This window comes from Hyperolius riggenbachi, chromosome 3 (genome assembly GCF_040937935.1).
Source record: "Hyperolius riggenbachi isolate aHypRig1 chromosome 3, aHypRig1.pri, whole genome shotgun sequence".
Lineage (NCBI taxonomy): Eukaryota > Metazoa > Chordata > Amphibia > Anura > Hyperoliidae > Hyperolius > Hyperolius riggenbachi.
Genome location: NC_090648.1, coordinates 451,604,789 through 451,618,845, shown reverse-complemented (window position 1 = coordinate 451,618,845; position 14,057 = coordinate 451,604,789). Strand labels below are relative to the sequence as shown.

The 14,057-nt window shown below is 45.9% G+C and overlaps 1 protein-coding gene across 2 annotated transcripts in view; it reads right to left on the bottom strand.

Annotated features, from left to right (window-relative positions):
- WEE2 (WEE2 oocyte meiosis inhibiting kinase) overlaps positions 1–14,057 on the bottom strand; it is a 42,212-nt gene that overhangs the window by 26,591 nt on the left and 1,564 nt on the right. Inside the window, exons 1-3 of one of the 2 annotated variants that reach the window (XM_068277853.1) lie at positions 8,762–8,849; positions 2,131–2,464; positions 509–702 (exon numbers count right to left, since the gene is read on the bottom strand). In XM_068277853.1, coding sequence (XP_068133954.1) covers positions 509–702; positions 2,131–2,463 — 527 coding nt within the window. In that variant the 5' untranslated portion in view covers position 2,464; positions 8,762–8,849. Of the gene's footprint in view, positions 1–508; positions 703–2,130; positions 2,465–8,761; positions 8,850–14,057 lie in introns of those variants that run through there. The other variant, XM_068277854.1, reaches the window with a different exon arrangement.

Below are 14,057 nucleotides of genomic sequence, written 5' to 3'. Positions count from 1 at the left end.
GGTGTGATGGATGTCCCACTTTCCTATCAAAAAGTTGGGAGGTATGCATCCATGAAGACTTCAAACTAGACCCCATTGGCATTAATGGGAAGTAGCCTTTGTGCCCATTTGGTCAAATCCATTGTCAATTGTGCCAGGAAATCTGTTGACAATTTGTTCCACATCTACTTCTAGAGCCTCCCCCAGGTAGTGTGCCCACAATCCAGGACCTGGACAGTCAGTCTGGTTGATGCAGAATAGATGTTCTGCCCATCTGTGTCAATAAGCCAGTGCATCAAATCTCTAAAGGATATAAAGAATCCAACAAAACATCACATGCCTAGCCAATCTCAAGACATCAGAAGATCCTTGCACACCCTACCCAGCATATGTGTTAGGGCAGCAAGAATGGTTGCACTTCAATGCGTCAGCCTAACCATGTTTTAAGGTATCACCGCTTAGCATTTTAATGTTACTTACAAGCCTCTATGAATTGGTTACTGCTAAAAAGCACCACATATCTGGTCACCTGCATGGCTCTGCCTTCCTCTTGCCGTTTGCGTTGAGCTGCATTTGGCGATAGGTTTCAGGGGTAAAAGGGTTGATGTTGACCAAGGCCGGGTCATCCAAGTCTCCAGTTGCTCCAGTCAGGACCCTCAGCATTCGATGTCCTCTGCCAGGCACCATAGAGTTCGGTGAGGGAAAGGTTTTGAATAGAAGACTCTAAAGACAATGTGCAATTGCTTCAGTTCCTTCTAATGATCACATTGGAATGTTTACAGCTTAAAATCAACTGCATTCTCCGAAATAGAGGATTAAGATGTGGATTTTTCCAAATTGAGGTAAAATTGGTTGCAATGTGTAAGCTAAATGAAATCTGACATGTCAAAAATCAGCTGTACTTCTTTGGTTCAACTTAAACATGCATATAAACTGCAACCAAATCTGCATCAACTTGGATAGTTCTCCGAGCACGTTCCTCTATGCACAGTGTAAAAGAGGTTACTCGCCCTGCTCTCAGCATTCCACTTACGGCATCTCCACTCAGAGGCAACTCTAGCTACTTAATACTGAGGTTCCTCTAGCTACCCAATACTTGGGGGCACCTCTAGCTCCTTAGAGAGAACCTGGGGATACTTCAGGAGGGTGAAGCCTCAGGGTCCCAATGAGGCATCCCCGATCTCTGAAGCTTAGAGGAATCCAGCGCTGGCTCCGCCGAAACCTCCCCCGACAAGCTTGACAAGGAATGATGTATTTACCTCTCCGCAATCCTGCGCAGGTGCAATAGCGGCTCTTCGTTCAGCTAAGGCGGAAATAGCCAAACCCGATCACATCTGTTCTACTGCGCAGGCACAAAGGACTTATGCCTGCGCTGTAGAGCAGATCCAATAAGGTTTAGCCATTTCCACCTTAACCCAACCGGAGAGCTGCTAGTGCGCCTGTGTCGCATTGCAGTACGTAAAGATTTACATTGCCTCTCTTCAGGGGTCCCAGCAATTGAACTGTTAAGATCCAGAGGCTTCTCCCTCCCGAGGCAAGTCTTCCCCCCTCCCCCCCCCCCCCGGGATTTTTTTTCCATTACAGATTGTCTTTAATATTAAGGGTATTTCTGGCTACCTAATACTTAGCCACCTATGATGGGCAAGGGAAGTAAGGGTGGAGTGACAACGAACATTTGCAGGGTAGTTTGGTTGGGGTTTATAGGATCATGGATGGTGAAGTCTAGCCTGTCACGACATCTGTACCTATAGGCTCCTGTGAAGTAAATCCGGGCCTGGAGGAGGGAGTTCTTGAAAGGACACCTGAAGATAGAAGGATATGAAGGCCGCCATATTTCTTTTCTTTTAAACAATGCAGATTGCCTGGCAGTCCTGCATCTTTATTGCTTCAGTGACTTCTGAATTCCACACCTAAAACAAACGTGGCAAATCAAGTCAGAGCACTTGATTGCCATTTTTGTTCAGGGTCTGTGGCTAAATTTATCAGAGACAGTGAATCAGCAGAATAGCCAGACATTCTGCATTGTTAAAAGGAAATGGTAGCCTCCATATCCGTCACTTCAGGTGTCCTTTAAGACCAGACCCCATTAATTTTGCCATGGAGTGCCCTCACACACAGTTGGACCTCTGCAAATACATCCATTTGGCTCACCTTTGGGGTATTTGGAGTGTCACAGAGCTTCAGCTTCTTCCAGGTGTTGTAGTGCAAGGGGCTTCCTGGACAGCCCTCATCTGAGTCCAGCTTGGCCAGCGGGGAGCCATCACTGCCAATACTCCGGTCCAAACTGTCATCATGGAAAGGAGACACTCCTCGTTCATTGCGTTGGGGAGTGACAGGAAAGGGACAGTCCCTTGTCCTCCATGTCATGTGGTCACCAGGCTGAGGAGAACCCTTGGCATTCTCTTTCTCATCATCCTCTTCCTCACTGCTACAGAAGTCCAGTTTCTGAACAACGTCCGCGTTCTTTCCCATGGTGGGCACCATCCTGCAAGGGGGAAAAACCCAAACAACCAAAAAAGCAATGGTTTTGTTAAGACAAACAAACAAAAAAAAAATAAGTTGAATGTGGAGATGCATTGTTTTAAAGTTGGGAAAATGGAAATCAAAATACATCATATCAATATGGCAGCCTCCATATACCTCTTGCTTCAAGTTCCCTTTAATTAGCTAGCACCTTCCATATACCATTAAGGGCCCATTCGCACAGGGGATTTTGCCATGGCGATTTTTTCACATCAAACATTTTCACAATTTGAGTGACTGCTTTTTTTAGCGCAAAAATAGCAAAAAAGTGCTGCATTCAACGCATTTGTGTTTACTGTGAATCACCATCATGGCAGTGAGATCATTGCCATATAGTTTACATTACACTAGGGCAGGGGGGCCCATTGAGTAGATCACGATCTACCGTTAGATCGCGAAAGACTTCATGGTAGATCCTAACCGCACTACATTTCCCATTCTGTACAACTGTGCTCTTAAAGGATACCCGAAGTGACATGTGACACGATAGGCATGTGTATGTACAGTGCCGAGCACACAACTGCTGTATTCCTTTTTTCTCTGCCTGAAAGAGTTAAATATCAGGTATGCAAGTGGCTGACTCAGTCCTGACTCAGACAGAAGTGACTACAGTGTGACCCTCACTGATAAGAAATTCCAACTATAAAACCATTTCCTAGCAGAAAATGGCTTCTGAGAGCAAGAAAAATAGTAAAAAGTTGAATTTCTCATCAGTGAAGGTCACACTGTAGTCACTTCCTGTCTGGGTCAGGACTGAGTCAGCCACTTACATACCTGATATTTAACTCTTTCAGGCAGAGGGGAAAAAAAAAAAAAAAAAAAAGAACACAGCATAGTTATTTGTGTGCTAGGCACTGTACATACACATGTCACATGTCACTTCGGGTATCCTTTAAAATTGTAAATTGGTAGATCATTCTGGCTTGCTAATTTTAAAGTAGATCACAAGCGTGGGCACCTCTGCACTAGCGCTTTAAAAAGCCCTAGTGTTCGCCGGCGATTAGTGGTAAACAACCGCTAATTGCCCCAGTGTGAATGGGCCATTACTCCTGCAGACATCTAGCTCATCCTCTGCAGATAGTGCCTGTGAAACCAAAATATGCAGTGTTCTCATCACCAGTATTCGCGATCCTAGTAGATTAGTCCACATGCCTCAATCTGAACTGAAATAATGAGATGTTAATTTTCTGAGTTTGTTGTAAAATGCCATTCAGTGACTATTTCAGTCTCATGCCATTTGCAACAAACTCAACATGAAACGAACATCTCATGCCTCGTCCCTGAATTAGAGGATTGGTGAGATGCAGAACAGCCTGCAGCATGGACCTGAGCCAAACCAATGCAGCAGCTACAGTTCCAATGGCTACATGTCAGTCCGTATATCTGCAAGCAAACCTATAAGGTTTGCAACTCACCCATCACCACAACTCAGTCTTAAAGGGAATCTGAAGTGAAAAACTTGATATAATGGATTTGTATGTGTAGTACAGCTAAGAAATAGGATATTAGCAGCCAGTGGCGTAGTTAGAGCTGTGGGCCCCCATGCAAGTTTTACAATGGGGCCCCCTAAGCACTCTATACATAACAATTGATACGGCGCACCAAAACCTGCCAATGGCAACTACAGTGTCAGAGGTGCAAGAAGGGGATGGGGAACAGGTTGTTAATGATTACCCCTATTCAAAGTATCAATAGAAGTGATTATTATGAGTACAGGACTAAGAGCTAAAACCGTAGTTGAGGGAGGGTCCTTCGGGGCCCCTCTGGCCCAAGGGCCCCGATGCAGTCGCAACCTCTGCACCCCCTATTGCTACGCCCCTGTTAGCAGCAACGATTTGAGTCTCATTGTTTCCAGTACAGGAAGAGTTGAGCATTTTTTGCATAGATAACTGAAGTTTCTTATCTGAACCCTCCAACTAATTTAGACAGAGCAGTGCTGTTCTCTAAAACATTTCTCTCAACCTGTCTGAGGCCTGGAACCCACTAGAGCGTTTTTGTGCGTTTGTGGAGCGATTTGAATCGCTAGCGGTTTCTCTAAATACTCTGCCAATGTAAATAGATGGGACAGATTCCACTAGAGTGATTGTAAATCGCAATTGCAGGATATGCAGCATTTGGGAGAGTTTTGGGAGAGTTTCCATTCTATTGAATTGTATAGGAGCAGGGAAATCGCTCCCAAAATCACTTGCAAAACTCCATCAAAAATCGCTAGAGATTGCGTTTTGCGCTATTGTGTTTCAGGCCTCACTGTTTCTTGTTTAAGTTCTTACTGCAGAGCTAATGACCCTTTGAACTTTCCTGCTCTGTTTCATGTGGCAGCACAGTGGCGTAGTGGTTAGTGCTCCCGCCTTGCATTGCTGGGTCCCCAGTTCAAAACCCAGCCAGGCCAGGTTTGTAAACTGCAAATATTAGAGAATGCAATGTTTAAAAAAAATCTATATAACTGAAAATAAAGATGAAACTTCTTTGCTACTAATGTTCTATGAATTTTCTGTACTATACATACAATTCAGATCATGCTTTTTTTTTCACTTCAGTGTCACTACCTATTAGACAGGACTAATGCCATTACAAAGGTGTCAATTTACACCAGTTGTGTCAAAAGACGCATATACTGTAAACTTTTGTGCAATAGCGACTCCCACAGTTTCAACAGAAATTCATGTTATTTCAAGAAGCGGACCATCATTCCAGAAACAACCAGCATAAAGATAGTGGGCAGCCAATATTGTCAAAAATGAACTTCCGCACACTCATGCAAATCCTCATGCGAATCCATTAACAAAAACCATGCAGCAATCAATGCTGTCCCCTACAGCTAAGTTAAAAGCTGGGATCTTCGTTACACGAATAAAAGTATCTTGCGTAGTCACATACACCGCGTAGAAGTTGCCCAGTGTCGTATGTGTCCTAACTCTGGCCCTGTAACATGCATAGCACAAACATGCATGCACTCAGTGCATCAAAAACGTATCTAAGGAATAGACGCACAACCTTACCGTCCTCCCTGAGACAGATCGTGCATTTAACTAATCCTGCAAGGGATCTGCTAGTACCTACACATGTACCATGCGAATGGGAGCCTAGATTTTGTGTTTTTTAAATTGTATTTGATACTTTGTGGCTAGGATTTTATCTAGTGCTCTCCCTCTTCCCCAATTAGTGATGTTAGCACACACACAGCTTGCTAGTGTGTTTGCATGGTACATATGCAGGTACTAGCAGCTCCCTTGCAGGATTAGTTCGATGCACCATCTGTCCCAGGGAGAACAGTAAGGTTATGTGCTCCTATTCCTTAGATGGGTTTTGAATGCGTGCATGTTTGTGCTATGCATGTTACAGGGCCAGAGTTAGGACACATACAACACTGGGCTACCTCTATGCGGTGTATGACTACGCAAGAGACTTTATTCTTGTAACGAAGAGCTCAGCTTTTAACTTAGCTGTAGGGACAGCATTGATTGCTGCATGACTTGTGAATGGATTCGCATGAGGATTTGCATGAGTGTGCAGATGTTCATTTTGCCGTTGCTTGCCACACCCCTTCCAGCACCTTCCTATTAAACCTGCAAGTGTTTAAATGTCCTATCTTGAGGTGAGGAGCCTGGATTTTGTGATTTTAAATTGTATTTGATCCTTTGGGTCAGCCAATGTTGGCTACACCTCAAAGTAAGGAAAATACACGGAGCTCTGGAATTCTGACTGTGTGCAGAAAAGCCGGGGCGCTTCCTAACAGGAGAAATGATTTATTTTGACATGCAGCCTCTCATCTCTCTCAGGTCCTGCCGCCCTTTTATCCTGATTTTTTTCCGCCCTAGGCCGTGACCTTTGTGGCCTTTGCAGAAATCCAGCCCTGGTTGGCTTTATAGTGGCTCTCCCTATTGGCTGACTGCTACATCTGACTGTCATTACAGCATGGACCATGTAAGTTATCGGCTGGTCAGAGCTGGAGGTAAAGACTGAACACTTGATTTACCGAATGCTTTTGGCCCGGTTCACACTGGCAATTTAGTGGCAAACTAATCCTTGAAAACTGATCTGATTACTGGTTGATCGGATCCATTTTCACTCAGTTGCCACTCAGCTGCTTCCTTTTCCCCATATCCCCCCTCCCCCCCCAAAGTGCATTTTTCTGCTTAGAAATAATTGTCTGGGTACAGTATTGCTCTCCTTTTGTGCACACCATTCTTATTCCTGGGATCATAGTCACCTATGCACATAGCACTTTACCACTATTTTGCTCACTTTGCTTATGAGGATTTGATATTGTGCAACTTTTTAAGGTTGCTCTTAATATTGCTCTGTATTTTTGTATCTTTTTGGTCATTGTTGGTCCTTATGGCCCTTAGACTGCTCACTAATATTGATCAATACTGAGAAGCCGGGTTCTTTCCCCTATGGTAGCTCACTTTTGGCAGGTAAATTAAATGCGAAAAGCTTTGTGAATTGACCTTTCCTGAGGTAATTACCGCATGGGTCGGTAATTTACCTCAGTCAGGAACTCTGATTTTCTGTGCGGAGATAGGTTTAGTCAGGGCCTGGCAGAGGCGAGAGGGGCTCCAGCCTCAGGGCGCAGTGTAGGAGGGGGCGCACAACTCACTCAGCTATCATTCCCCTATTGTGTTTGAAGCAGAGAGAAATAAGAAGAGGGAATACATGGCAGTGGCTGCAAGCCAGATAACTAGAGATTAAGGTGTTGGGGGCCCTGGTCCGCCTCTTAGTTTAATAGCAATCAGTGTGTGACGGCTGGCGTGGGAGGGATGGAGGGGCACACTTTGGTGTCTCAGCCTTGGGTGCTGGAGGACCTTGTCCCGGCTCTGGGTTTAGTAAATTGTAATTTGGGAAGGTGATCGGTAAGATTAGCCATTTTCAGCACTACCAAATGCGGTAATGCTTTGTGAATAGAGCCCAATGCATTACCTTGGGCCTACAGCAATTACCGGTACATATTTTGGGGATGTGATTTTCTTTGGGTTTGTAAAACTGTCTACATGCACTACTTTCATGTGCATTCGCAAGTCGCACGAGAATTACACATGGTTGAATCAAATGTGATTAGACACTTTGGCTATCATTCATAAAGCATTTCCGCATGCGGGAATGCTCAAAACAGCTGACTTTACCGACCACTCAGCAAAGTCAGCATTCATAAAGGCTCTTTCCGCATGACAAAATGACACTACCGAGCAGAGTGATAAATCACCGCCTTGTACAGTGATTATCGGAACAAATGTAGCAAAATGTTAATTCATGAAGATCACCGCAAGCGGTGTGAGGTCGGGAAGTACCGCTCCCTGCCTCCCTCTGATGTGGCGATACCAATGTAAGTGAATGGAGACACACAGACCTCCCAGGCAGCTGCAGCAGAGTGGAACATGGAGAAATGTATCAACTCGGCAGCTTCCATGTCTCAGCCTGCCTACCGCCAGCCTAGTTCGGGGAATCTCCGCACTGCTACCGCACATGGATACATTTTTATGAATGTCCACCCAGATGTCTAAAATACCGACAGCTGTGTTTTCCCGCATTGATTCCCCTTACCGACAGCTCCTTTATGAATGATAGCCTTTGTGCTCTAGTCACAATCAGACAAAATTCAGTCATAATTCATAATCAGGTGAAGGAATGTTCACTGCTACGTTTTCTGCTGCAGGTATATTGCGGGAAAAAGTGCAGAAACATGCGTAAACGGGCAGAAAAAGTCAAAAAATTCCCCCACCCCCCAAAAAAATTTTTTTTATTAAAGTCTAGCAAAAACAGCGCTCAAGCCTCCAGACTTCATGTAAGTCAAAGGGAAGCAAAATATATCAGCAGCTACTTGTAGGTGATATAAAAGCAGTTAAGGCAGAAATAATGCACCCCTTTTTCATTGAGAATTTGGACTTTTTGTGTAAAAATTACCAACTTATGCAGAAAATTTTCCGCATTATTTGCAGACTTACCACACTTTTTTTCCACATACAGAAAGTTGTGAATGTTAAGACGGTCTAATTTTGGTTAAAAATGTACCACAAGTGCATTTCCACATACGGAAAAAGGTTATGAATAAAGCCCATAAGGAACACATCAAAAAAGCCATTTGAAAAAGCACAAACGCATCAGAAAGCACAAACAGTAGCAGAAAACACCATGCATCTGCAATCCTGCAAGTGTGACCCCTGCCCTAAGTTTTGTGAACTGAAGCAAATAGGGAGATCACATGAGCATAAGCCATGTCTCTCAAGGAGCCAATACACAATAGTCAGTAGTTTTAATTTACCTGAAAGCTGGAATGAGGAGTATATGCTCTCAGTTATTTCTCGTCTCTATCTGGAGCACAGAGTCACCAGTGCTGCCTCTAATCTGCAACTTCACCCATCTCCTAACAGCCAAAGGCTCAACAGCTTCTGAGCTCCAAATATATAATCTGCTGCAGCTGTAGCACCCTGATCACCTGATCTCACCCGATTAACCTGCTTCCTGCTCAGAGATAAAGATGATCAAAGACATGCAAATTCTTCTGAGTTTATGCAAATTGTTATGCAAATATATGCAAATTCTGGCCTCTTTTCCACAGACAGTTAGGCCTCTTTTACACAAATTGTTGAGCTGTGTGCTCAGCAAGCAGTTACCAGGCAGCAGTAAACAGTTGTGAGAGTTTGAGAGGCATTTCACTGCCTGTAAACAGTTTGTGGAAAAGAGGCCTTAGGCCTCTTTTCCATGGACTGTTGAACTGTGTGCTTAGCAAGCAGTTACCAGGCTGCAGTCAGCAGTTACCAGGCAGCAACAAGCAGTTACCAGGCAGCAGTGAGCAGTTGTGAGAGTCTGAAATGCATTTCACTGCCTATCAACAGTCCACGGAAAAGAGGCCTTAGGCCTACTTTACACGGACCGCTGATAGGCAGTGAAATGCCTCTCAAATTCTCACAACTGCTCACTGCTGCCTAGTAACTGCTTGTTGCTGCATGATAACTGCTTACTTCTGCTTGGTAACTGCTTGCTGAGCACACAGCTCAACAGTTCATGGAAAGGAGACCTTAGGCCTCTTTTCCATGAACTGTTGATAGGCAGTGAAATGCCTCTCAAACTCTCACAACTGCCAGCTGCTGTCTGATAACTGCTCACTGCTGCCTGGTAACTGCTTGCTGAGCACTCAGTTCAACTGTCATTGGAAAAGAGGCCTCAAAATGGATCAAGCAATTTCAGGCCTCTTTTCCACAGACTATTGATAGGCAGTAAAATGCCTCTCAAACTCTCACAACTGCTTGCTGCTGCCTGGTAACTGCTTGCTGAGCACACAGTTCAACAGTCCATGTAAAACACTGGCAGTTGAACTGTGTGCTCAGCAAGCAGCTGCCAAGCAGCAGTGAGCAGTTACCAGGCAGCAGTGAGCACTTGTGAGAGTTTGAGAGGCATTTCACTGCCTATCAACAGTCAGTGGAAAAGAGGCCTTAAAGGGAACCTGAAGTGAGTAAAATTATTTAAAATAAACACATGATGTAGCTGCAAATTAATATTACATATTTATTTATTGTACTTATAAAGTGCCAACATATTACGCAGCGCTGGACATTAGTTTAGGTTACAGACAATATTTAGGGGTGACATACAGCAAAATGACAAAACATGAATACAAGAAAGACCAGATCATGCAGCACAGTATGAGTACCAGGTAATGCTTAGTCAGTCGCTGGATGGGAGCTTGGAGATTAGGCAAGGTAGGTTCACTCAGATGCATAGCATGGGTTCACAGTAATGGAGGTGCATGATCAGGTAGGATACAAAAGGAGGAGGACCCTGCCGCATGATCAGGTAGGATACAAAAGGAGGAGGACCCTGCCCAAAGGCTTACAATCTAGAGGGAGAGGTAAGGACACAAAAGTTAGGGGACCAGAGTTCAGCTGTGGGTTTAGAGCATTTGTGAAGGGTGGTAGGCCAGAGTGAAAAGGTGAGTTTTGAGGGCCTTCTTGAAGATGTTGAAGGAGGGGGCTGCCCTAATGGGTGGAGGTAGGGAGTTCCATAGTGTTGGAGCAGCTCTTGAGAAGTCCTGGAGGTGTGCATGGGACTGTGTGATGCGGGGGGCGGTTAGGCGAAGTTCATTGGAAGAGCGGAGTGAGCGGCTAGGTGTGTACCTCTGAGTAAGATCGGAAATGTAGGTTGGACAGGTTTTGTGGACAGATTTGTAGGTCAGACACAGTATCTTGAATCTGATTCTGGACTGGATAGGAAGCCAGTGAAGGGATTCACGGAGGAGATCCGCCGTGGTGGAGCGATGGGAGCAGTGGATAATTCTGGCTGCCGCATTCATAATGGACTGCAGTGCGGCTGTTCGGGTCATAGGGAGACCAGACAGCAGGGCATTGCAGTAGTCAAGGCGGGAAATTATGAGGGCATGGATGAGGAGTTTGGTGGTGGCAGAGGTCAGGAAAGGGTGAATCTTACAGATATTACGAAGGTGGAAGTTGCAGGACTTTGTGAGGTTTTGGATGTGGGGAGTGAAGGAGAGTGCGGAGTCCAGGGTTACACCCAGACATCGGGCTTGAGAGGTAGGGCGAATGGTAGTGTGGTTAACAGTGACATGCACATCTGGGAGGTTCATGGATGGCCGGGGTGGGAATCATAAATTCCGTTTTGTCTAGATTTAGTTTCAGGAACCTAGTGGACATCCAGGACGAGATGGCTGATAGGCAGGAGGAGACCTTGTCCATGGTAGTGGTGGATATGTCAGGGGTGTGGAGGTAGATCTGGGTATCAGCTGCATACAGATGATAGTTTCAACCCATGGAGGAGATAACCTTGCCAATGGAGGATGTGTATAGGGTGAACAGTAGGGGGCCAAGGACCGAACTTTGGGGGACTCCCACCGAGAGGTGGTTGGGGGTGGATGAGGACTCATTGAAGGCGGTCGTGAAGGAGCAGTTGGAGAGGTAGGATGAAAGCCAGGACAGGGCGAGATTGTGAATGCCCATGGACTGGAAGAGTAGGGGATGATCTACTGTGTCAAAAGCTGCTGAAAGGTCAAGGAGGAGGAGAATGGAGTATTTACCTTCAGCTTTAGCTAAGGCAAGGTCATTGACCACTTTGGTGAGAGAAGTTTCGGTTGAGTGGGCAGGCCGAAATCCAGATTGCAGTGGGTCTAGCAGTGAGTTGGCATTGAGGTACTGGGTCAGGCGTTTGTGAACCAGACGCTCAAGGAGTTTTGAGGCAAAGGGGAGGAGGGAGATAGGACGGTAGTTGGAGGGTAGCGAGGGGTCGAGGGAGGGTTTCTTGAGCAGGGGTAGTACAGTGGCCTGCTTGAAGTCTGAGGGGAAGGTGCCTGTGGATAGGGAGAGGTTGAACAGGGTAGTGAGGACTGGGGCTAATTCTGTGAAGTGAGGCTGGAGTAAATCAGAAGGGATGGGGTCAAGGGGGTAAGTAGTGGTATGGGAAGTCTGCAACTCTGGTTGACTTCCTCGGTGGTAGTAGGAGTGAAGAATGTGAGGGGAGGATAGGGTAGAGGAGGAGCTGGTTGGGAGGGGGTGGGAGGTGAAGATTGGATATTTCCTGGCAGATGGAGACAATTTTGTTGGTGAAGTGGGTGGCTAAATCTGTGGCAGAGAGGGAGGAAACGGAGGGTGGGGGGTGGGTTTAAGCAGGGAGCTGAATGTGGCAAAAAGACGCCGGGGGTTGGAAGCTTGTGCTCCGATGAGCTTGGTAAAGTATTCCTGCTTCGCATGAGCAAGGGCAGTGTGAAACTGCAGCAGGTTGGTCTTGTACTGTAGGAAATCCTGGTTAAGTCTAGTTTTTCTCCATTTCCGTTCAGTGGCGCATGTTTTCCTCTGGAGGTTGCGAGAATGGGTAGTGCGCCAGGGCTGGGGGTTAGGGGGTCGGTTGCGGTGAAATATTGGTGGAGCAGCTTTCTCTAGGGCTGATGAGAGAGTTTGGCGATACTGAGCTGCAGCAAGATTAGGACAGGTTAGGGTGAGGAGAGTGGAGGAGAGGGCATGGAGGGGGTCAGCAAGGATGCTAGGGTTGAGCTTGCGTAGGTCCCGCTGCCATCAACCAGGTGGGTGGGCAGGTAGTTTGGAGGTGCCTTCCGTGAGGAGGTTGAAAGTGAGAAGATGATGGTCTGAGGGTGGAAAGGGTGCGATGCCAAGGTCTGCAATGGTGGTGGATTTATTGAATATACAGTAAGGTCGAGAGTGTGACCTGCAGTGTGAGTGGGGGTGTTGGTGTGTTGTACTAGTCCAAGTGAGTTGGCAATGGTGAGTATCCGGGTCACAGCGGAGTTCTTGGCTTCATCGATGGGAATATTGAAATCCCCTAGGATGATGGTGTGGAGGTCAGAGGAGAGGATGTGAGGGAGCCAGGAGGCAAGGTCATCGAGGCAAGGTTACCTCGCAGTTCCTCTCAGAAGCTCACCATTTTTTTCTTACAGTGATCCATTCCAGTTCTGACAATATTTTGTCAGAACTGAAATATACCAGTTGCTGTCAGTTACATATCTGCAGCTGTCAGTTACAACTGAATTACAGCACTACTGTTAGCAATAGGGGTTGCAGAGGTTGCGATCAACTTCAGTATTAGCTCTCTATTGGTTTCTGTGCTCATAATAATCACTTCTATAGATACTTTGAATAGTGGTAATTATTTACAAACTGCTCCCCATTCCCTTCTTGCACCTCTGACACTGTAGTAGCTAACGGCAGGTTTTGGTACGCTGTATCAATTGTTATGTAATATGTATGAAGTGCTTTAGGGCCCAATGTAAAACTTGCATGCGGGTCCACAGCTCTTTAGCTACGCCACTGGTGTTAGTGCTGGAACCACGCTTGCATCCGTGGACATCCGCAAGCTGTGGCTTTCAGTGGACAAATTAGCACATATAGTGCGCGATTTGACGCGTGCTGCACCCATGTTAGCCCTCTGGAACTTGCTTTCAGTGTATGGGAATTGCATGTGATTTGTAATTTAATCAGGGCAAATCGTGGTCGTTAAATTGTGTATGGTTTTTCATATTGCGAAACAAGTGTGGACCCAGTCTTATAAGGAACCCAAGCAAAAGAAGAGATATTTAACTAAAGAGGGGGAAGTCTCAAGATACTATTGAGACTTACCTCCATGATCTGATGTCCCCTGTACTCAGTGCGGCCCCCCCTCCACATTGTGGCCGCGCTTCTCTCCTGTTACGAGCGCGTCCATGCAGTAGCTGCACAAGCACGGCTGCACATGCGTAGTAGCACTTAGGCGCTCGTCTGCGCATACATGGTCATGTTCGCGTGGCTACTGTACTGATATAAGAGTAGGTGCGTGGTCACCCTGATGGAAGAGGAGGTGCACAGCCCTGATATTGTCATCAATATTATAGGGGGCCACGCTCAGCGACCAGGGACATCAGAACACTGAGGGAAGCCTCAATAGGATCATGAGACTTCCCTCTCATTAGGTATACTGTATATCTCATTTTGTACCATTCAATGCTGGGCACTTTGTGTGGTTTATGATTAGGCTAAATTCACACTGGGGTTAGATGCTGGCCTTTTCATGTTGCTCTCAACACTAGGTGAGTGATGGGAACACACCACCAAAAACAGTAG